The sequence below is a fragment of the Brassica oleracea genome, chromosome C2, assembly GCF_000695525.1.
Source record: "Brassica oleracea var. oleracea cultivar TO1000 chromosome C2, BOL, whole genome shotgun sequence".
Classification (NCBI taxonomy): Eukaryota; Viridiplantae; Streptophyta; class Magnoliopsida; order Brassicales; family Brassicaceae; genus Brassica; species Brassica oleracea.
This window is the reverse complement of record NC_027749.1, coordinates 10613864-10636923: the sequence shown is the minus strand read 5'-3', so window position 1 is coordinate 10636923 and position 23060 is coordinate 10613864. Positions and strand designations below refer to the sequence as shown.

The 23060-nt window shown below is 32.9% G+C and overlaps 3 protein-coding genes, 1 long non-coding RNA gene and 1 pseudogene across 4 annotated transcripts; all 5 read right to left on the bottom strand.

Annotated features, from left to right (window-relative positions):
* Positions 1 to 559: 559 nt before the first annotated feature.
* Positions 560 to 1579, bottom strand: LOC106323418 (probable long-chain-alcohol O-fatty-acyltransferase 4). The gene has a single exon (XM_013761551.1). The coding sequence runs from the start codon at positions 1577 to 1579 to the stop codon at positions 560 to 562; it is 1020 nt and encodes a 339-aa protein (XP_013617005.1).
* Positions 1580 to 3420: 1841 nt separating this feature from the next.
* On the bottom strand, positions 3421 to 4434 carry LOC106323417 (probable long-chain-alcohol O-fatty-acyltransferase 4). Its single transcript, XM_013761550.1, has one exon. It carries the CDS (start codon positions 4432 to 4434, stop codon positions 3421 to 3423), a length of 1014 nt encoding a protein of 337 aa, XP_013617004.1.
* An 879-nt stretch (positions 4435 to 5313) lies between these two features.
* LOC106323416 lies at positions 5314 to 6238 on the bottom strand (annotated as a pseudogene).
* Positions 6239 to 7457: 1219 nt separating this feature from the next.
* On the bottom strand, positions 7458 to 7890 carry LOC106323415. The gene is made up of 2 exons (XM_013761549.1): positions 7787 to 7890; positions 7458 to 7684 (listed from the first exon to the last, which is right to left on the bottom strand). The coding sequence occupies exons 1-2, from the start codon at positions 7851 to 7853 to the stop codon at positions 7458 to 7460; spliced, it is 294 nt and encodes a 97-aa protein (XP_013617003.1). The 5' UTR covers positions 7854 to 7890.
* A 6582-nt stretch (positions 7891 to 14472) lies between these two features.
* On the bottom strand, positions 14473 to 15850 carry LOC106326077. Its single transcript, XR_001267127.1, has 3 exons — positions 15034 to 15850; positions 14872 to 14933; positions 14473 to 14740 (listed from the first exon to the last, which is right to left on the bottom strand). It is a non-coding gene; the product is annotated as an uncharacterized LOC106326077 (long non-coding RNA).
* Between the last annotated feature and the right edge of the window lie 7210 nt (positions 15851 to 23060).

Here is a 23060-nt window from a genome sequence, read left to right as displayed (position 1 = left end):
TATTTACGTGTGCTTTACATCGAAATCATTACGTGGGCTTTACAACGAAATCTTACGTGTCTTTTACGACGAATTATTTCTCTGCGCTTTACGAGGAATATATTTCGTCGTAAACGTAACGAGTCGTTTACGACGAAACCTCCGTTACGACGGACGTTTAACAACGAAATGTCTTTCGAAGTTAATTCGTCGTAATACCCCGTTACGACGAATTTACAACGAATACTGCCCTTGTAAAAAATATGTTTTCTTGTAGTGTCATTCTTTACTCATCTTCTCTCTTTAATCTTTAATTAAACAATGTTTATTTTTTTTTTTTAAAAGAACTTCTAAATAAGAGACTCTCATTGGAGCACAAAAATATTGATATCTCTTAACTAGGTCTCTTAAGTAACATTTAATACTTAAAAATTGAGTTTTTAGGTTAATGATGCTTTTATAATACTCTCGTCGAAACACGATTAACAGCATAAAATGATCTTGTCTAGAAGCACATAAATCCACAAATCATGATTTAACCATTTATTTTTATAAAAAATCATGATTTAGCCATTTACTATCACCACCAAAAACTATAAAACGTGCGCTTGACGAAATCAATGGACAGCAAGGCTTCGTTAGCGAGTTTCTCCAGCATGTCGCTTCTTGCAAGAGTAGGGAAAAGCAACCAGCCACTAGTCACAACCACAAACCCCACCGTAAGCAGCCGCGACACTGTTGGACTCACTCTCCAACGCCGCACAAACTCTGTCCTCTTCATAGCTACCTCGACAGTAGTGCAAACTCCATGTAACACAAAGAAGCAAGCCACTTCTCCTGTAGGAATCTCAAAGGTCAAAGCGAAGAAGAACACCTCGTGAGCTACACCAGAGGCAACGAACGTTGCCAAAACCGCCAAAAATGTAGCCCAATCAGAGCTCATTAGGCCTCTACAAAACTGCCGCACGGGGATGTATATAGCCGGCCGAAGGATTGCCGGGACCATAAGGTTCCACCGGCGACCCCAGAAGTCTTGAAGAGAGGTGGCTAAGTATGGTTCATCGGCCTGCGGCTCTAGATCGCACCCAAGAGTGATTAAGACCAAAAGTTTGACTAGCATCAAGGCAATGTCGAGCTCCAAGTATACATGGAGAGTATACAGAACCAATAGCACAACTGGAGACATATATTGTTTGTAATCATACATATGTAACACCACAGCGAATATAGCAACTTTAATGGGGAAAAGCCATTTGGGGATTTGATTTTTAGGATTAGGGTTTTGTTGAGCCTTGATGGGCAAGCAAGTGAAGCAGCTGAACCGGAAGATATTTGAGGGAAGTGGGAAAAGAGAACCTTTATCAAAAGAGAAGAGTACGAGTTTTGCACTAGCGAGACATGAAAGGAAAACAGCTAAACAACTAGAGAGATGAAGAGAAGTGAAAAAAAGAGGAAGAACTTGAAAGAAAGCACAAACGGGAACAACGGAGATTAACCTAAGAACTCCAGCTTTGATTCTGGAGGATATGTAGTAACAGTAAGATACAGAGATTACTGCAAGAACCCATACTATGACGAAACCTATGACTTCTCCATCCATAACTCAGATCTTTTCTTTTTGTGTTGCTGAGTTCTTGCAATCACTGAGGCTTTAACTTAGTGGTTGCGTGTATAAGAAGTAATGAGAATGAATAAATAAGAACCGAGATATTAATTAGGGCATGTGGTTTTACAGCTACACAATGGAACAAGATTCGAGAAAACAGATCAGCTTTTGCCCTAGTTCTTCTAAGGTTGCTTCCTTTGTGCATCTCACGAGTGCGATTTCAGTAATTGTTTCGTTTCTTTTACTCCATTGGCACTTAGCGTACTCTAAAAGTAACTAATACATGTTGACTTTTTAACACTTGTTATGTTTAAGTCTAGACCACACTTAGCTTAAGTATAATTATAAATTTTAGAAATGAGGGCTATGATCCGTAATTCTGAATCCATAACTCGTTTGAACTCAAAGAATCTGCTGCTTTTCTACCAACGAGAGTCTGGTCATTACTCAGGTGAATACATATAATTTGTCATGGTTTAAAACTCTATGGGAACGTTATCAATGATTCATGCAAAAAATTTTATTTCGTTTGACAGACTGCGAATCAAGATCCTGATTTCAAACAACCTTTGAAGACTAAAAACGTTAAGTAACACTCGTCATAAATATTCCTAAGAAGATTAATAACTTCTGGTTAACGAAATCAACAAACAAAAAAGCTTCATGTGTATCTCTCCATCATTTCAATAAATATCATGCTATGACTCTAGAAACTTAGAAATATAATAGCCAGTAAAAGCTAAAGAGGTGATGGTATCAGAACCCTAATTTTTTAAGTAGTTTTGGAGGCATTAAGTTTTAAAGAGGTGACATAATTAGTATTTCATCAGTTAGATGATTCATATACCGCACTCGTTTCTCCAAATGAACATCTATAATAGATGACCTACTAAAAACACTAATCACCATGAGTATTATTCTGAAATTCCACAGAGTAATATGATTTGATAATCCATAATAAAATACACATATATCCATGAATCATACCCAAAAGTAGAAAAATTGTCCTTGACAAAATCAATGAACGACAAGGATTCGTTAGGGAGTCTAATTGGACATGCCACTTCTTATAAGAGGAGGGAAAAACAACCAACCACTCGTCAAATCTACAGATCCCAATGAATTAACCACTAAAAAAAAAAAACTAAGACAACAAACCATAAAAGAAGACGTTTCCAGTATATAACGTCTCTTCAGTCTTAAGTTATATTTAGCATCTCAACAAACGATATATGATTGTGTTAAGAGTAAATGTGATCATTCTTTTGATACTTTTTTTTGTGCACAAAATTCATTAATTTAAACCTAAGGGGTTAAAACGGTTACAACCGGAGATATACTCGACGGAAAGATGAACAACAATAACATGAAAACAATAAAACATAGGATAGAAATGTTAAAAGGAGAGACTAGCTCGAAGAAGTAGAGAGATCCGTTGATACCTTAGAACACAAGATTGCTTTAATACCGATTAAAGTTCCTCTTCAAAAATTAAGATATTTGTGTAGACACAAATACAAACACAAGTTTTTCTAGTAAAGTCAATCTGCTTTTTTCTTTGTTTTCTTTTCTATTTACAATAGATATGGAACTACACGTTTCTACAGCTGTGAAAGCAACGAAACAACTAAGCAACTATGCAACGTGAAATGAGAACATGAGATACTCTCTTGTCCTTTATCTCAGGAACAAAACATTGGCAATTTAATTATTTGCAATATAAAAAAATATTAAAATACAATATACTCATCATCACCAATCTAACATCACTTATAGTCTCATCAGATTGATAATTCAGAAGCACATAAATCCATAAATCATGATTGGACAATTTATTATAAGTACAAAAACGTGCGCTTGAAGAAATCAATGGACAACAAGGCTTCATTAGCGGCTCTATCCAGCATGTTGCTTCTTGCAGCCGTAGGGAAAAGCAACCAACCACTCGTCATAACCACAAATCCCACCGTAAACAGCCGCGACACTGTTGGACTCACCCTCCACCGCCGCACAAACTCGGTCCTCTTCGCAGCTATCTCAGCGGCAGTGCAAACTCCATGTAACACAAAGAAACAAGCCACTTCTCCTGTAGGCATCTCAAACGTTAAAGTGAAAAAGAACACCTCGTGTGCTACACCAGAGAAAATGAACGTCGCCATAACCGCCAAAAACCTAGCATGATCGGAGCTCATTCGGCCATTGCAAAGCCGCCACACGGGGATGTATATAGCCGGCTTAAGAAGTTGCGTGACCATAAGGTTCCACCGGCGACCCCAGAAGTCTTGAAGAGAGGTGGCTAAGTATGGTTCATTGAACTGCGGCTCCAGATCACACCCAAGAATGATAAAAACCAAAAGTTTGACGAGCATCAAAACAATTTCTAGCTCCAAATATATATGCAGAGGATATATAGCCAATAGCACAAGTGGAGACATATATTGTTTGTAATCATACATATGTACAACCACACCAAATATGGCAACTTTGATGGGGAAAACCCATTTGGGAAATTGAGTTTTAGAATTAGGGTTTTGTTGGGCCTTGATGGGCAAGCAAGTGAAGCAAATGAATCGGAAGATATTTGGGGGAAGTGGGAAAAGAGGACCTTGATCGAAAGAGAAGAGTATGAGTTTAAAACCAGCGAGCCATGAAAGGAAAACAGATAAGGAACAAGAGATATGAAGAGTAAAGAAAAACATAGGAAGAATTTGAAACAAAGCACAAACGGGAAGAACAGAGATTAGCCTAAAAACTCCAGCTTTGATTCTGGTTGATATGTAGTAACAGTAAGATGTAGAAACTATAGCAGAAACGCATACTATGACGAGACTTATGGTTTCTCCCTCCATCTCTCAAATCTTTTGTTTTTGCATTGCTGAGTGCTTGCAGTCACCAAGGCTTTAACTTGGTGGTTGTGTGTATAAGAAGTAATTCGAATCAAATATATAATTAGGGCATGTGTTTTACAGCTATTATTTTTTTGGTTGCTTCTTTTGATCTTACTTGCGTGATTTCAGTCATTGTTTCGTTATTTTTACTCCAATGGCACACTCCATTGACACTTAGCTTACGCTAAAAGTAAATAATGCATGCATATTGATTACTGACTTTATAAACCTTTTTTTTTGTTCAAGTGTGAACCATACTTGAGAAGTATTAAATAACTATAAATCTTATCAACGAGTTTGATTTCAAGGTGGCTATGCTTCGTAATTCAGAATCCAAAACTCGTTTAAACTCAAAGAATCTGATTATTTTCTGTCATGTAGAGTCTAGAACCATTCAGGCTGGAACCATTACCCGAGGAAATATGTTTGTCAATAAATTCCTGACGAAATCTCTAGGAAAAAATTATCTGCTATGTAATTATTGTAATTTTTCGTCGAGAAATTTTTGGGAATCCATTGTCAACTTCGCGACGGATATAATAGTAGTCGTAAAAGAGCCATTTGAAAAGTTGAATATTTATTTATTTATTTATTTATTTTTTATTTTTTATGAAAAGTTGAATATTCCCAATGAATTTCCGACCACTTTTTCTTTTCATCGGAAACCTATTGGGAATTTGCTCAGATTTTTCTGTAAATATCATCTCTCCCTTTATTCATTCACAAGTTACAACAAAGAAAAAAAATCATGATTCTGATTATTATTTTCGTTATTGGATGAATCAACTTTAGATGGATCTAAATTACAAATTTACTCATAGAATAATACACACAAGGTATTCAAGAATTCATGACGTTAGTTAAACGACAACCAAAAGTCGATTGTAGTTGAAAATTTCTGACGATTCTTCCCCATTGGTACACTTCTGTAAGTAGTTCGTCGGAAAATGTCTTACGAATTCCCAACGATTTTTTTCGACGCCCTAGTTCCAACCAAAAGTCGATTGTAGTTTCAAAGGTTATAGTGAAAAAGAACACCTCGTGACCTACACCAGAGACAATGAACGTCGCCATAACCGCCAAAAATCTAGCCCAATCGGGGCTCATGCGGCCTCTACAAAGCTGCCGCACTGGGAGGTATATGGCCGGCCGAAGGATTGCCGGGATCATAAGGTTCCACCGGCGACCCCAGTAGTCTTGAAGAGATGTGGCTAAGTATGGTTCATTGAACTGCGGCTCCAGATCGCACCCAAGAGTGATAAAACCAAAAGTTTGACGAGCATCAAAATAATTTCTAGCTCCAAGTATACATGCAGAGAATAGAGAACCAATAGCACAAGTGGAGACATATGTTGTTTGTAATCATATACCTATGTAACACCACACCGAATATGGCAACTTTGATGGGGAAAACCCATTTGGGGATTTGATTTTTAGGCTTAGGGTTTTGTTGGGCCTTGATGGGCAAGCAAGTGAAGCAGATGAATCGGAAAATATTTGAGGGAAGTGGGAAAAGCGGACCTCGATCAAAAGAGAAGAGTATGAGCTTAAAACTAGCGAGCCATGCAAGGAAAATAGATACGCAACAAGAGATATGAAGAGTAGAGAAAAACAGAGGAAAAGCATGAAACAAAGCACAAACGGGAAGAACAAAAAGTAATCGAAAAACTCCAGCTTTGATTCTAGATGTTATGTAGTAACAGTAAGATGTAGAAATTATTGCAGAAATGCATACTATGACGAGACTTATGGTTTCTCCCTCCATCTCTCAAATCGTTTCTTTTTGAATTGCTGAGTCCTTGCAATCACTGAGGCTTTAACTTAGTGGTTGCGTGTATAAGAAGTAATTGGAACGAATTACACAAGAACCGAATATAGAATTAGGGCATGTGGTTTTACAGCTACAGAAGGGGAACAATTTGGAAAACAGATCAGCTTTGCCCTAGTTATTCTATGGTTGCTTTCCTTTTGATCTCGCTTGCGCGATTTCAGGCCTTGTTTCGTTGTTTTTACTCCACTGGCACATTCCATTGACACTTATAGCTTACGCTAAAAGGAAATAATACATGCATGTTCACTTAATTACATTTGTTTTGTTGAAGTGTGAACTATACGTATGAAATAACTATAAATCTTATAAACGAATTTGATTTCAAGAGGGCTATTTATGCTTCGTAATTCTGAATCCAAAACTCGTTTAAACTCAAAGAATCTGCTTATTTTCTATCATGTAGAGTCTAGTCATTACTCAGTTGAATAATATAATTTTTCATGGCCTGGACTTTATGGGAATGCTATTATGTAGAGTCTAGTCATTAAGGTTCATGCAAAAAGTTCCTCGTTCTGTCTTTTTCTCAAGTTGCTTCATTCGTGCATCTCTCTAACGCAAATAAGTCATTGTTAGTCTTTTTGGTTGTACTCCAGTGGCAATGGCGATGATTTTGGTTAATATCAACAGGGCCGATTTAGGAAACCCCATACAAAAAAAATTAAATATCATAATATATATTAAATAATAATATAAAATTTTATTATAAAATTTTATTTTATTATAAAATTTTATTTTATTATAAAATAACCAATTGAAATATATATATATATATATATTTATACATCTATATGTTACACTAATTAATATATTTGTTTTTCTTACACAAAAACCTAATTAATATCTTTTAATAAACCCCCTGGAATGACCCATGGCTCCCAACCACTCGCCCGAAACCAGCAAATCAAAATCATTTTTCTTTTTACCCGGACCTTACAGTTGACTCGCTCATAGATCCAGTCTCACGCTCATGGAATTTACATGCTCTTCACACCTTGGTGGATCCTGAAGACGTGAAAATCATTACAAGTATACCACTGAGTAGTCAGATGGCAGATAGAGATGGATGGCACTTTTTGAAAAATGGACGGTATACGGTTAAATCAGGTTATCAGGTGGAGCGGGTATACCCAGATCAGCAATCTCAGGCAGAAACCTACGGACCCACGGTAGACTCACTCAAGTCCTTCTGCTGGAAAACTCGATGCCCATCGAAAATACGACATTTTCTGTGGCAAATATTATCTGGATGTCTATCGGTTAGGAAAAATTTGCAGGAGTGGCCAGCATTTACGTTCTGGTTTTGTTTCGGTGGTGCTTGTTCCTGGTTCATCATCGTCTCCATGTCATGCATTCTTGTACGGACAACACTCGCCACCAATACTGCAACCAAGTCCAGAAAAAAAAAAAAAGATCATCTATTTTGGCGAGTTATCCTTAACAAGGATTAGATGTATTAAGAATGAGAGAGAAAGAGTGTCATACTAGCAGCAGTGCCAATAGTCCAAACCCAGAGGATCTTCAAGCCAGGACTCTTCTTTTCTCTTCCCATTTTGCCCTTTACAGCAGCACTGCATCACACATTCATTCCAAAATTAAAATTAAAGAAAAAAAAAAACAAATTTTGAAACCAAAGCCCTAAATCTCACAATACAAAGAGATTGTAAGGGTGCTTCTCTGATGGCTCATGGAAGGCAAATGATAACTTCTCGGGACAAGGATGGTATAGCACCTTACCAGGATTTGATGGTTTGATGGGTGCAAGAAACACCTGAGCTAGTCTTTCACCTCTCCATGTAGAGTTTGAATCACTAATCTGGGCAATGGAATGTATGCGGAATTTGCGGCAGGTTCGGGTCACATTTGCAACAGATTGTTCTCAATTGGTGAAGATGGTTTCGGAACCAGAAGAATGGCCAGCGTTTGCAAACTACTTGACAGATATAAAGACCCTTAGTACTGGATTTCAGCTCGGAGATCATCTATCTACCAAGAACGCAGAACACACAGGTGGACAAACTAGCACGGAGTGCAAGAATTCAACCGTCGTTCGTCGTTTACATGGATGCAGAGCTACCCTCTTGGTTAACAGAGTCTATATGAGTCTATTTTCTTTTGTAGATGTCAAAAAAAAAATAATATCTTTTAATAAACAAGCAAAAGAAAAAAGAAGAAGAACCATTTGCATACAAAATATAGAAAGATTATGCAGAGATGGAAAAATCAGTGGCCCAACCATAAGGTCCAGCTCTTTTCCACACAAAAAGACCGTGTTGACCCTATAGCTTTTTTTTTTTTGTGCAACAACTAAAAGAAACGAAAGGCTTTGGTAATGATCACATGAATATACATATTAAAATATAGCCTGTAGAATTCGACCAGTAATGAAGCATTAAAAACCGAAGCAACTTATTGTCACTCTGTTTCTCTCTCTCTTCGTCACTCTGTTTCTTGATATCTCTGTTTTACACAAACACAATTCAAGAAGCAACTTATTGTCAGAAAATAGCAAACATAAGATTCCTTTATTTTGCTTCCATTGTCTAGAAATGGGTTCTTGCCTTAGCTCTCGTGTCAATAGTATGTTCTCTGCAAATTCCAAAAAAGTTTATATTTTTATATAATTTGCTTGGAAAAAAGTTGAAAATTTTCCTTTAGATTCGATCTTACATGAGTTAATCAATGATGGGTTTTTACAAAAAGAATGAAATTTTCACGAATCTTCACATGATTTAACTAAAGATTCACATTTTTTTTCTTTTCTCCTTGATTTTGACTTCGGTCAACGCCTTGTAATTGCTGTTAAACTTTTTAACCCTGGTGGCTTTCAAGGTCACCGTGAATGGCTGGTATTGTTACACACAACATTGTTCTTGTTATGTCTCTCTAATCTCAAACGTTAATTGTCTGACTTTGTGTGTTTTGTTATGAATTCAGATAGAGATTAACTACTTGGGGCAGTTAAAGCCACCAAAACTTAGTTAAACTGATTGGTTACTGCTTGGAAGATGAGCAAAGGCTACTTGTGTATGAGTTTATGCACAAGGGTTGTCTTGAGGATCATCTCTTCACAAGTGAGTCACTGATCAAATAGATTTTAATTGAGACTCTGTTTGTTCTTATGTTTGAATTGGTTTTGAAGCAGATGGTGTGAAGTGTAGGCCGCTCTCTTGGACCTTACGGGTTAAGGTTGCGCTTGATGCAGCTAAAGGTCTCGCCTTTCTTCATAGTGACCCTGTTAAAGTCATACACTGAGACATAAAGGTCTCCAAACATCTTGCTGGACTCGGTATACAAACGCTCTTTCGAATAAAAACTGTTAAATTAAGTGTTAAATTAGTTTAGACGGCTAACAAAATATGTTTCTAGTCTATAAATTAGTTTAGCCGGCTAACAAAATATGTTTCTGTCTATAAATTAGTTTAGCCGGCTAATAAACATATGTTTTTGTATTCATTTTCTTTGATTTTATTTTTGGTAAGGTTCACTTAAGTATTCATATAGTTGATATGTAAGTAAACTAAGTTAAAATGTGATTATATTATATACTTGTAAACTAGATAAAGATCCGCGCCTTGCGCGGGATAAACATTATATATATATATAAATTATTTTATGTATTATATGTTCTTACATATTATGAAATAATAAATATATATTGAATAATTAAAAGCCAGTAACTATTACATATATAATTAAATTGTTGCAAACATATAAATCAATTTTATTAATCCAAACAATTTTTTTTTAAAAAAATTGATAGGATATGTAATTAAATTTAAATGATATTAACATACATAGTACATTTTTAATAGTAATGTCTATTAAATGATGCTTTCTACTCATATGTTTTTTTGATCATGTGTATCTTTAAGGCGACTTATTTTTCAGTCGTCCGAAATAACAGATTTCAAAGTCAATTGCAAAAATAATCTCTGTGTTGACCAGACGACGTATAGTTTAGTGGTCTGGACAACTTAGATTGAAGTCGTCCGCGTCTTCTCCGCTAGTTTTTAAGTCTTCTACGTTAGTTTTTGATTAACTTGTATTTTTAAGAGTGATAAGTAACTTCAAGATATGTAAAACTCATATTTACAAAATATGTTCTCTCCCTTAGTTTTACTAAATTTGACTAAGTTTTTCAACGCAAACTTATAATAAAATATGATATGCTTTGACTAGTTACTATTGTTTGTTTCCATCTCTTATGTATTATTGTTATAGACAATAATGATGACTATTGTTATGAGTTGGAAGAAGGGTTAAAATGCTTCTTAAAATGTTGTATCAATATAAAGCTACCAACATTCTTGTTTATTAAGATGAGAAAAAGGTCATTGGAGTTTATTATTGCATATGAGAGATCCAAAGATAAGAAAAAGGCTACTGAAGTGTATTATTTCATTGATTTGTAAATGTGTAAACACATTGTTAGCACATTTAATACATCTTGGAAAACATTATTACTGATTTTACAAAAAAATTCACAACTAAAAGAGTAGACATGCAATTCACAAAACAGACCACAAACAAAACTATTATAGATCATTCCTCTACAAAGACAAGCTTGGATTCCACTTGAGTAGACAAGACCACACGACTTTTAAGAAGTCCAGACGACTTCTAAGAAGTCTAGACGACTTCCAGGAAGTTCAGACGACTTTGTCAGAAGACTTTTAGGAAGTTCAGACGACTTCCAGACGACTTCCAGACGACTAACAGGTAAGTCGTCCAAGAAGTCTTCCAGATTTGAAAAACATGCATATCCAAAAACGTTTAAATGACTTAAAAATAGAGAAAATGAGTGGAAGATTAGATAAATCTACATTTAGAACACACAAAAATACATATCTAAAAATAATAGATCTACCTTTAAATTAGTGGAAGATGAGTACCATCTAATTAAAAACCTGCAAAAAAGATAGATTAGTAAAAAAACATGAGACAAAACTATAAAATTCATATAAAGTTTGGTGTTTTCAAGTCAAAGAGATTAGAGTGGGTTTGGAGAGTTTTAGTTTGGGAAAAAAGTAAGAACTTTATACAACAAGAAGTTACCAAATGAAGAAAAATCAGACATAAGAACTTACAAAAACGCTCAGATCTATTATGAAAGGGAGACTTCGTCAAAGGACTTCCATGAAGTCCAGACGACTTCCTGGAAGTCCATACGACTTTGTCAGAAGACTTCCAAGAAGTCCAGACGACTTCCAGACGACTAACAGGTAAGTCATCCAAGAAGTCTTCCAGATCTGAAAAACCTTGCATATCAAATCCAGATCTGAAAAACCTGTATATCCAAAAACGTTCGAGAAAATGAGTGGAAGATTAGATAAATCTACATTTATAGAATACACAAAAATACATATCTAAAATTAATAGGTTTACCTTTAAATTAGTGGAAGATGAGTACCATTTGATTAAAAACCTGTAAAAGAGTTAGATTAGTAAGAAATACATGAGACAAAACTGAAAAATTTATATAAAGTTTGGTGTTTTCAAGTCAAAGCGATTAGAGAGAGGATGGAGAGTTTTAGAATGATGAACATTACATTTTTGTTGCAGCCATTTGAGAGGAGGAGAGAGAATGTGTAAATTTTTCTTTATATAGGGAGACAAAAAATCCAATTAGGTTAAATATTTTTGACTCAGACGACTTCCTGGACGACTTACATTTCAGTCGTCTGGTGAAAAAATTAAAACAGACGACTTACATGTAAGTCGTCCAGGAGAGTTTAATATTTTTAGCTGAAAATTAAATATTTTTAGCGGGAAACTAAAATAGAAGACTTTCCAGACGACTTACAAGTAAGTCGTCTGGTTTAAATTATTTAAGCGGGAAAATAATTTTTTAAAAAAATTTTAGGCGGGAATATTTGGACGACTTACATGTAAGTCATCTGTTTTAATTACTTCACCAGACGACTGAAATGTAAGTCGTCCGAGTAAATTATTCAACAAACGACTAAAATATACGTCGTCCGAGTAAATTATTCAACAGACGACTGAAATATACGTCGTCCGAGTAAATTATTCAACAGACGACTGAAATATACGTCGTCCGAGTAAATTATTCAACAGACGACTGAAATATACGTCGTCCGAGTAAATTATTCAACAGACGACTGAAATATACGTCGTCCGAGTAAATTATTCAACAGACGACTGAAATATACGTCGTCCGAGTAAATTATTCAACAGACGACTGAAATATACGTCGTCCGAGTAAATTATTCAACAGACGACTGAAATATACGTCGTCCGAGTAAATTATTCAACAGACGACTGAAATATACGTCGTCCGAGTAAATTATTCAACAGACGACTGAAATATACGTCGTCCGAGTAAATTATTCAACAGACGACTGAAATATACGTCGTCCGAGTAAATTATTCAACAGACGACTGAAATATAAGTCGTCCACACCCTAAACATAACCCCTAAACTTAATTATCTAATTAAAGACTTCATAAAACCAAATCAAACTTGAAAAGTGTTTACTATACACATAAATAAACATATATAGGTGAAAACTAATTTTTGAAAAAAACATTTTAGTTTTCCAAAATCTAACCCTAACAATACATACAATACTACAACATATGTTTGTCAAACTCCTAAACCAAAGTATTTCATGATTCACTACTTCCACTCATCTATCTTCAAAACAAATCAATTTTATCATATCTTAATTTATATCACTCAAAACTGTTTATAATTACTTGATTTTTATTTTTCACGCATCAAAATATTTTTTTACAAGATTTATAAATTATTTTTAAAATAAACCGGTACCAGACGACTTACACTTCAGTCGTCCAGACGACTTCCAACATCTCAGACGACTCAGACGATTTACTAGGGCTATATTCGTAAAAATGGCTTCTGTTTTTTTGTTTGGTCACAAGGGGCTGAGCTGTAATTTCACTAGGCTTTTAGGTTAGTTTTGCATTTGATTCAAGTTTGGGTATAGGTTTGGGGTTAAAATCAAGTTGTGGGTTAGTTTTGGCAAAAACCTCATCATTAATTGTCGTATATACTTTAGTCACATTAGGCTATTACGTAATCTTTATTTAAGGAAATAATAAATTATATTAATAATGAATTTATGGTTAGTTTAATATATAATTAGATGTACCAACATATTTCTCTAATAATTCTAAGAATCATCCTAGTGATGTCACGTGGCTACAAAAAGAAGTTGTAATGTTTCACAAATAATATATAGGAGATTTTTTTTAAAAATATTGATAGGATATGTAATTAAATTTAAATGATATTAACATACATAGTACATTTTTAATATTAATGTCTATTAAATGATGCTTTCTACTCATATGTTTTTTTGATCATGTGTATCTTTAATAGCAAAAACTTTAAATTACTGATAACAAAATTTTCATTGTGGGATTAATAATTTTAGTAATTTATAATTTAAAAAAATTTATCAATGTTAGTTCAAAACTTTTATCAAAAAAAAATTATTCAAAGTAAATTTTGAAATTAAAATATTTATTTATTCAATATGGTTTATAGTTTAATTTAGAATGATATATATATATATACATATATATTTTAAATCTTAATGATTAATTAAATTAGACTTTTACTTATATGATTTTGTAATCATTTTTATTTTGTCATAACAAAAATTTTAAACCATGGATCGTAAAATAACCTGTTAAGATTTCTCTTAACTTTTTATTGTTATAGTTAGCCGGTAATATATACTAATTATCTAGATATCATTATTCTTATTTAGTATTGTAATAAATGGTCGGTTAACACTATAGTTATCCGACTATGTACGTTTTCTCTATTATAATTATCCTAAATTATAGTTATCCGACTATGTACATTTTTAGATCTTACCTAAATTTACATGGTTATATTTCAAATTATCTTGATACTTTACATGATAGCTGATATAGATATTTAAAATTACATTCTGTTGAATCGAATGATGGTTATGTCTATTGTTAGTTGGTTTGGAACAATTCATAAAAAGTTACTTATGTTGTACCAATATTGTAACTTGAGCTGAATTGTATGTGTTCGTTTTCGTAACCGGCTAATGGTAACAAAAATGTCATGTTAAATCTAGTACCCGGTTGTATCATAAATTTCATCATTAAAACACATTTTACTATGTCGTAAAAAAATTCATCATTAAATTTCGGCCTGGTCCTCTCCGCAATATCTATAAGATCTTTGCTTGAAACTGAAATGCCACTAACGTTAATAGACCTGAAACATAACGTACATGAGCTTTGGTTGGTATTAATATTGCTTAGCTGTATAATGTTTATCTTAACCAGTTACTATAACATGTATCCAGCCATAGAGATAAGTAAATAATCCCATATATTGGTTGAAATTGGCTTTGGTTCTCCGCAATATCTACAAGATCTTTGCTGGAAACTGAAATGCCACCGAACCTGAAACAAAACGTACATGAGCTTCGGTTGGAATTAATATTACTTGACCGTATAATGTTTATCTTAACCAGTCACTATAACACGTATCCAGCCACATAGATAAGTAAATAAAGAGTTATGTGATAACTTACTGAGTGGTCTTCAAACTATCAACTAGCTTCGCGAACCTGAAATAAACTACAATTTATAGCAACTAGACAAAAAAAAAGTTAGCCAGCTAAGAATTTCACAGTAGAATTAATTATTTTATTAGCAATCAAACTAGAAGCAATCAACTTTGGGATAGATTGAACCTTTTCCATTATCTGAGAGCAGTTCCCTCATCAGACTCCATCCCCGAAGGCGGTGGGCCGGTGACAAGATAGGACTGTCTCGTCCACCGTTGGATCCTAAGATGCCATCTCCGCTTGATTAACCACTATCAGCACCATAGAGTCTGGAGTTCAGAAATTACATTCAAAATCATTCTCAAGCACACACCTTTTCATTACAATCAATTTACATTAAAGCACATAACTTTCGATTGATAAGAAGAATCAACGCTTGCGGGACATCGGGACATGTTTCCTTAGCATTGAGGGCATCGCGAGGCACGAGCTATTTGCGGTAAAATCGAGTGACGTGAGCTAGGAACATGGCTCTATTGCCGAGGTCTTTGGCGACGGAAGGGTCAGAACCAATGCCTCCGACGGAAGACATGCTGAGAGCGGCTTGCTGCTGGAAGAGATCGATGAAAGCTTTAAGATAGAAGGAGTTTTGTTCCGGGGATTCCTCGTTGGTGAGACGAGAGAACAGAATCAGGCTATAGGGGTTCCGCCAGAGAGGTTTAGGCGATTGAGATGGAAAGAGATTTATTTCGAGGTTTCCTCGTCGAACCCAGTAAAGAGATAGAGATCTGGAAGATTTTACGAAACTATGGTTTTCGGCGGATAAATCATAGATGAGAGATGGAAGAATGAAATTTCGGAGAAACCAAAGAGGAAGAGAGAGATGATGAATATGATTTCGAACTGTATTGGTTGTGGTGAATGGTGATGAGATTTCTCATTCTATCTCTCACTTCACTTCACTTCACGTGTAATGATGCAAAAACAATATAGTAAACTTTAGATAGCGAACTAATGTGTATAGGAGCAGTATGGTCATTAAAAAAAAGCATGTCGTGTGAAAAGTGGAAAATCCATCCCAGCAAATATGTTGGTTATGTTTGTATATATACTGCAATTTCTCCAAAAAAAATTAATTGATTTTTTTTTTAATTTGTGGACCCCATACTAATTTTTCATATATATAGTTTTAGAGCATCTGCAACCACACAGTATCTTAAACGAAGAGTTTAATGATAAAAAAAAAATATTTTTGATGTATTTTAGCTTTTTACTTAAATTATAAATTTTATTAAAATCTAATCAGCTACAGAATGATACTTGTCTCTAAAGATTGTATACAAATCCTAAAATTTTGCTTTTGAAGGACCAATAGTTCCTTTAATATGTACTAGCTTTTGATACGCGCGTCCGCGCGGATGTGTGCTCTAATTTTTATAAATCAAATACGATTAGTTCTTTTTCAAATGTATTTATATGATGTTGATACTCATTCCAGTTTGGTTTGGGTCTGCTCGGATTTCAAATTTTTGAATTTGAAGAATGCATTCCTATTCATGTATTTAAAAAATTTGGTCCAAGTTAGGTTCAGATATAGATAACCCATTTTATTTATATCTAAAACTTTAAAACTCATATATAATTTATTTTTTTCAAAATCTAAAAATAAAATTAATATATAACATATAAATTTTATTACATATCAAAATACCTAAATTTAACATAAAAATGATTTTGACTTGAATATTTAGATGGAGAATCAGTATATATTTTAAGTATTTATTGTTATTTGATTTTTTTTGCTATATTAAATATTATTTACTTTTGACTATTTGTCTATATTTTCAAGTATTTGAACATTTCAAAATATCTTTATATATTTTGGATATTAAATGTAAAAATAATGAAAATATTTATAAGTATATATAAATATGATTCATATATATTCGGATACACGTAATATTACGTTTTGAATCAGGTTCAGTTCTATTTTTTCAGATATCAAAATTTTGAACTCATGTGAATATTTAACCAGTTTTAGTTCAGTTTTAGTTCGGATTCAATTCTATTTTTGGACCGAATTTAGTTTGGTTTTCAGATTCGGGGATCTGAGTTTATCCCAACTCTTTTGCATAGTAAATGTTTTGGATATTCATCAATCAAATTTTGATAGCATTTTTGGTTGTTTCTACAAATATTTAATTAATTTATATGTCAATTTATATTTGCAATAACTATATAAATATATCGTACACATTTTGATTTTTATATAATGTAAATTTATAACAAAAGATATCTTATTCAATTTATTTTTATAAGTAATTTAATTTTTTATCTGTTGGTAATACATACCAATAAATTTAATTAATTTATATGTCAATTTATATTTTCAATAACTATTTAAATATATCCTACACATTTTGATTTTTATATAATGTAAATTTATAGCAACATACATCTTATTAAAATTTATTTTTATAAGTAATTTAAATTTTTATCAGTTGGTAATACATACCAATAAATTTCATAAAATTTTCTACACTAAATTTATTATGAAATAAAAAATTGAAAAACACCCGTAAAATATTATTATATGTTCGACATGATATAAAAAGATGTATTTAATAAAAATGGGCCGTGTATTTCATGTGACTTTTATTTGATATGTGACCTTTTTAAAAAAAAAAAATCAGTTTAGTCAAGCGAATAAAAAAAACGACAACTTCACCTTCTCCCCTTCTCTTAACAACTGTATCTAGATGAAGAAAGAAGAACAATCGATCGGAGGCTGATACAAATGGAACACATACCAAGCAGAACTACAATGATCCCGATCCAATGAAACAAAGGGTATCGAAGGACAAACCGTTTAATAGGAGCATCTAAAGGTATGTCTTCATTCTTATTTATGAACTCTTAAGTTTTGTTCAATCGATAAACATATCTTGATATATCCTTCACATGCATGTCCAAATCAACTTCATAATACAACTATACTTAAATCATATGAATCGGATAGAAAACAAAAATGAAGCTGAAGCGTTGGTGAAAGATAATTTTGGTAAGGTATCCCCTAAATTCTATTCTTTATGGCCAATTATAACTTTCTCAAGTGATTTTCACTAATTCATATATTTATTTAATCATGAGTCATTTTTTCACTTGATTTTTAGAAGCAGCCCACCTGAGATTTGTTCTGGATATCCTGTTCAAGTCCTCTTTCTGTTTCTTTGAGCTTCTCATCTGGTAAAACTCTCTTTCTTGCATTGGATTTGTTTTACACGTGAAGATACTCATCGTAATCGATCATTTCATTCATCATTCTTGTTATTGTCTGTCAGAATAGAACAATAATTACAATTGTAAAATGATGAAAGATATTAGTAACAGTCGATACAAAACCTCAGAATACACATATAACTCTTGTACTAATCCCGTATTGAGTTGTCTAATAAATGAGGAACTCTCTTGATTGTTCTTATGGAATTGATTTAATGTTCTGTAGGAATAATAGAATACATCATTGTTAGTATCAACAGACAGCAAATTTAATTGAAAACATGTACTTACTTGATGTCTTCAAGAGTAAACTCAGGTTACATCTTTGGTCATGGACACTGAATTGTTTTTAGCTCTCCCAAATTAATAACCTGGCCCATCCCGTCTGTAAAAAAAACAGAGTGGTCGAAAATGTTTTTTTTTTCAAATCAAAATCAATATCGCAGGTAACAATTTGAAAACTTACCAGTGAGGAAACATGGTTTAAGTGATCAACTTAAAACACTCTGAAAATCTACCAAACTTAGAAACAGGTTATGAATCTAAGGGTAGATTTGGTGATTGTTGTGTTTTTCTAGAAACTCATTTTGTAAGAATGATCAGTTGATCTATATATTCTTGTTGAAGGGCTGAGGGTGAAATTCTGAATGTTCCTCCATGCTCCAACGGGTAGAAGTCTTCACTTACTTTCCATATATGTCTTCTTGCACAAGGCATCTATCTAGTACCTTTTTTACATGGTTAAACAAAATAAAACATAGTTAGATTAGATAAACAGATTGCAATAGAAAATACACAATAAAACATAACGATAGTAATCAAAACTCACATTCTCATCTGATAAGATGATTTCCAATGTTTCTCAAGATATGGAGTTAAACTGCTTACAAGTATGTAATGCTTTGACGTGAAACTTCCATCCCGTTTTGTAAGGTTTCACATCTTTCAAAGAGGTGATTGTCAAAGAGGTTTCACATACTCATGAATAAATCAGTTTTGCTTGGAATAGTGGTGATGTTTCCAACGATAGGTATGGTTTTAGTTTAGGAAGGCCCTATATTTTTGGTGCTATAATATATGTTAAAATCTCAAAGAATGGAAATCACAACTATATATGGCTTAATAAGTTACTATAAATTATGGAAAACTCATAAAACCATTGATTTCCTTTTTGTTATGTTGAGCGCTTTGGAATAAGAAAAAAATTTGGAATGTTATTGAGTTAAAGAATAATCGAAGTTATTAGTTTTAAAGATTAGCTAGCCTATACGTGATTTGCAAGTTTTGAAGGATCTCTCGATTGTGTTAGTTGCTTGATATTTTTTTTTATGATGATTTAGTGGAAGTAGGAAACGTTTTTGGAATATTATTGAGTTTGGGAAAATAATAAATTATTATTTTTGATTTTGTGCACCTATTATATCTAAATGATATTAACTATAATATCTTATGATACTAACTAACCTAACTAAGTATTTAAATATATAATAACATTTTATACATGTTTGATAAATCATAATATATATACTATTACAAACCATACGATTGATCATAACAAAAAACCAAGTAAACACAACAATATATGAAATTAATAGTTTAGATGAGAAAAAGTTCATTAATAGCACAACAATGTATATTACCCGATTTCTTAAGCATGATATATATATTGGATCAGTTACAAAAAAAAAGATATATATATTGGATCGCGTTATGTGGTAAGTATTTATAAAATTATGTGGTTAAATATTTATACAGTTGGTTTTGATTACGCAGACCAAGATAAACTAAGGCATGCTGGGGGGAATGACGTTATATAGATGGGTTTATAGGAGTTAATTTTGGTTCATTCGGATGCGGTACAATTTAATTAAGGCTAGGTGCCGAGGATTTATTTAGGTGGTTTAGGAATATTCAGTTTATTAAACCAGTGGCATAAAAAGGTAAATATTAAGAAAAACCCAGGATTAATTACAAAATGTACTTCCATTTTAATAGATTAGATTTGGTTCATTCGGATGCGGTACAATTTAATTAAGGCTAAGTGCCGAGGATTTATTTAGGTGGTTTAGGAATATTCAGTTTATTAAACCAGTGGCATAAAAAGGTAAATATTAAGAGAAATTCAAGGTTAATTACAAAATGTACTTTCCTTTTAATAGATTAGACTAGAGCTTCATCCGTGCGACCGCACGGGTGTTTATGTAACGATTTATGTATATCATATATTTTGTTATTGTATTGTGTTATATATATATATATATATATATATATTAAATGTATGTTGGATCAGTTATGTATATATTAATATACTATATTGGATCAAATTTATATTGATATTTCTTTCGTATTTAATTGTATTATTGAAATGTATTATTAGTATATTATTCGTTTGAGTCAAATTAAAATGAGTTACAACTATTTTAAAACCCCAACTGGACGGGATATAAATTGACCTGCCTATTTTAACTAAATTCATGGGAATAAAGTTAATTTTATATTCAAAATATGAAGCTGATATTGCTGGAACATTCCTTTTTTATTAAAAAAATTGATGATAATATTCCAAAAAGTTTATAATAAGGAAGTTTAAAACATAAGTAATCACGTCTAATATATATGCACAATATTTTATTGGTAAGTTATAGTAATAAGCATTAATTTTGTTTATATATGGTAATGTATACGTATTATAAGATCAAAAGCGTGGAAGCTAGCTTTTAAATTGTTTTTCATAGTTTAGGTTGTTACAATAATTTGTTAATATAGGTGTATTTTAAAGTTGATTTAATTACATTTAACTCAAATTTATTTAAGGAACACACATTAATCTAACTGAAAAAGACAAGCATTAAAATAGGAAATCCAATTTAATTCTCGGTGGTATGGAAGTGTAATTAAATTTAAAAACTAAAGGATATTTTTAATGAGTACTTTTCTTTTAATAATATAGATTGTTTCGTTATTTTAATTTTTTATTAATTTGAAACCCCACTAATTTATCTACGTTGGACGTGCTTTTAGATCCGGCACTGAATGTCAAACCAGTTAATCACAGAATCTCTTTTTAGTTTAATTCGAAAATATTCAGCAAAGGTACATTATGGTTGATGAATCTTATTATATAATAAATGAGACTTTAGTCTCTCCATTTGAAGCCACATCATCAAAGAGGGATGGGCATTTCACGACACGTGTCGCCACACCAAGCATCCTTGCGATTTTCGGCTGACGCTTCTCTTATTTCTCTAACATGATTTGGACTTTTTTAAAATTATAGAGATGGCCCAAACGTTCCCTTTAGTATCCGATGCTAGCCTAATTTAAAGAATATGATATGGACTTTTATTACATAGATAAAGTTGGCCCAGACATTGTAGAAGCACTCGCCTTTTATTAAAACGAAAAGTTATGATTATTCTGTACCTCTGTTTTCGAGCTGTTCCTTAGCCTTTTATTTTTTAGATAATACATTTGTGTAAGTCTTTCCTTATCAATAAATATATTACAACCAAATGAAGGCAAAATCACACATAAAATATAACAGGTATAATGATTACAAAAATAATATCACTTTCTTTCAAGAAATTTTCATTTTCAAATTTATAAGCATCTTTAATTTACTAATACCATAAAATGAATTGTAAATTCATTTAAGAATACAAAAATGCAAAACAAATAAGCCTTCTTCTATTTATTGTTAAAATCTAACACTACAATTATATGAGAACGAAAATTTCACATCCAAACAAACAAAAACAACCCAACAAAATTATTTAGTCGTTACTGAACAATTCACCATAACTTATTGAAAACAATCATTTTTAGTAATCTAATAGCTCATTAAAATTGTATCATAAAAATTAAATAAAAAGTCAAATGTAACATCAATTAGACAAAACTGCTTCCACAAAATTAATAAATCAACTATGCACACAGTATATTAGCCTCCAACCCGTAACAAACATAATAATACAATTCATCCACCATATTCGAAAACCACTAAAGGAAAAAAAAGAAAAAAAATGGGATCAGCGAATTCAAAAAACAATTATAACTCAGACGAAAGTATTGGTAGCTGTGAAGGAAACTCCTCACACACAGACCCAACCATTTTTCAGGAACCTCGACCTGCAATATTTTGTAGAAGAGCCACTCACTATGCTAAATAGTTACAAAATTTTAAAGAATGATTTTTTTGGCTACTGGCCATCCAAGGGATCACTACATCTAGGGGTTACTTCTTTTCAGGAACCTCGACCTGCAATATTTTGTAGAAGAGCCACTCACTATGCTAAATAGTTACAAAATTTTAAAGAATGATTTTTTTGGCTACTGGCCATCCAAGGGATCACTACATCTAGGGGTTACTTCAATACTTCCAGCACCGCAAATCTATCGAAGGACTCAACCATCTTCGTCAATCTGCAAATGAAAACTTTGACAACGGTACATATATTTATGGTATATTAATGTTGTGCAGAGGCGATTTCGGTGAGGAAAAAAAGTACCTCGATAAGTTATCATGGAAAACTAATCAAGTCAGAACTGCGCAATGTTTGACCATGATTAAGAATTCACTAAAAGAAATCAGATGTTGTGAATGAAGAGGGGAACTGGTCTTTATATACATATGGTAATGACGGTCTAAGTACTGGATCGACATGAGATCGTACTTATCCTTAACTAGATAATGACTAGCAATACGTAAGATAAACACCAACTATAATGTGGATAAACACAAGAGTAGATAGGCGCCAGTATGATCCTGCGGATGGGCTTGGCCCGTCTTGCTACACGGACTGATAAATGGGTCGATCACTAAATGGTTTATAACACTCCCCCTTGATCGACACATCCGGTCAAGGTTCATTCATGCTTTGGATGTTGCCTCATTAAAACCTCTCTTGACAAACCCAAAACCCAATGTGGTAAAA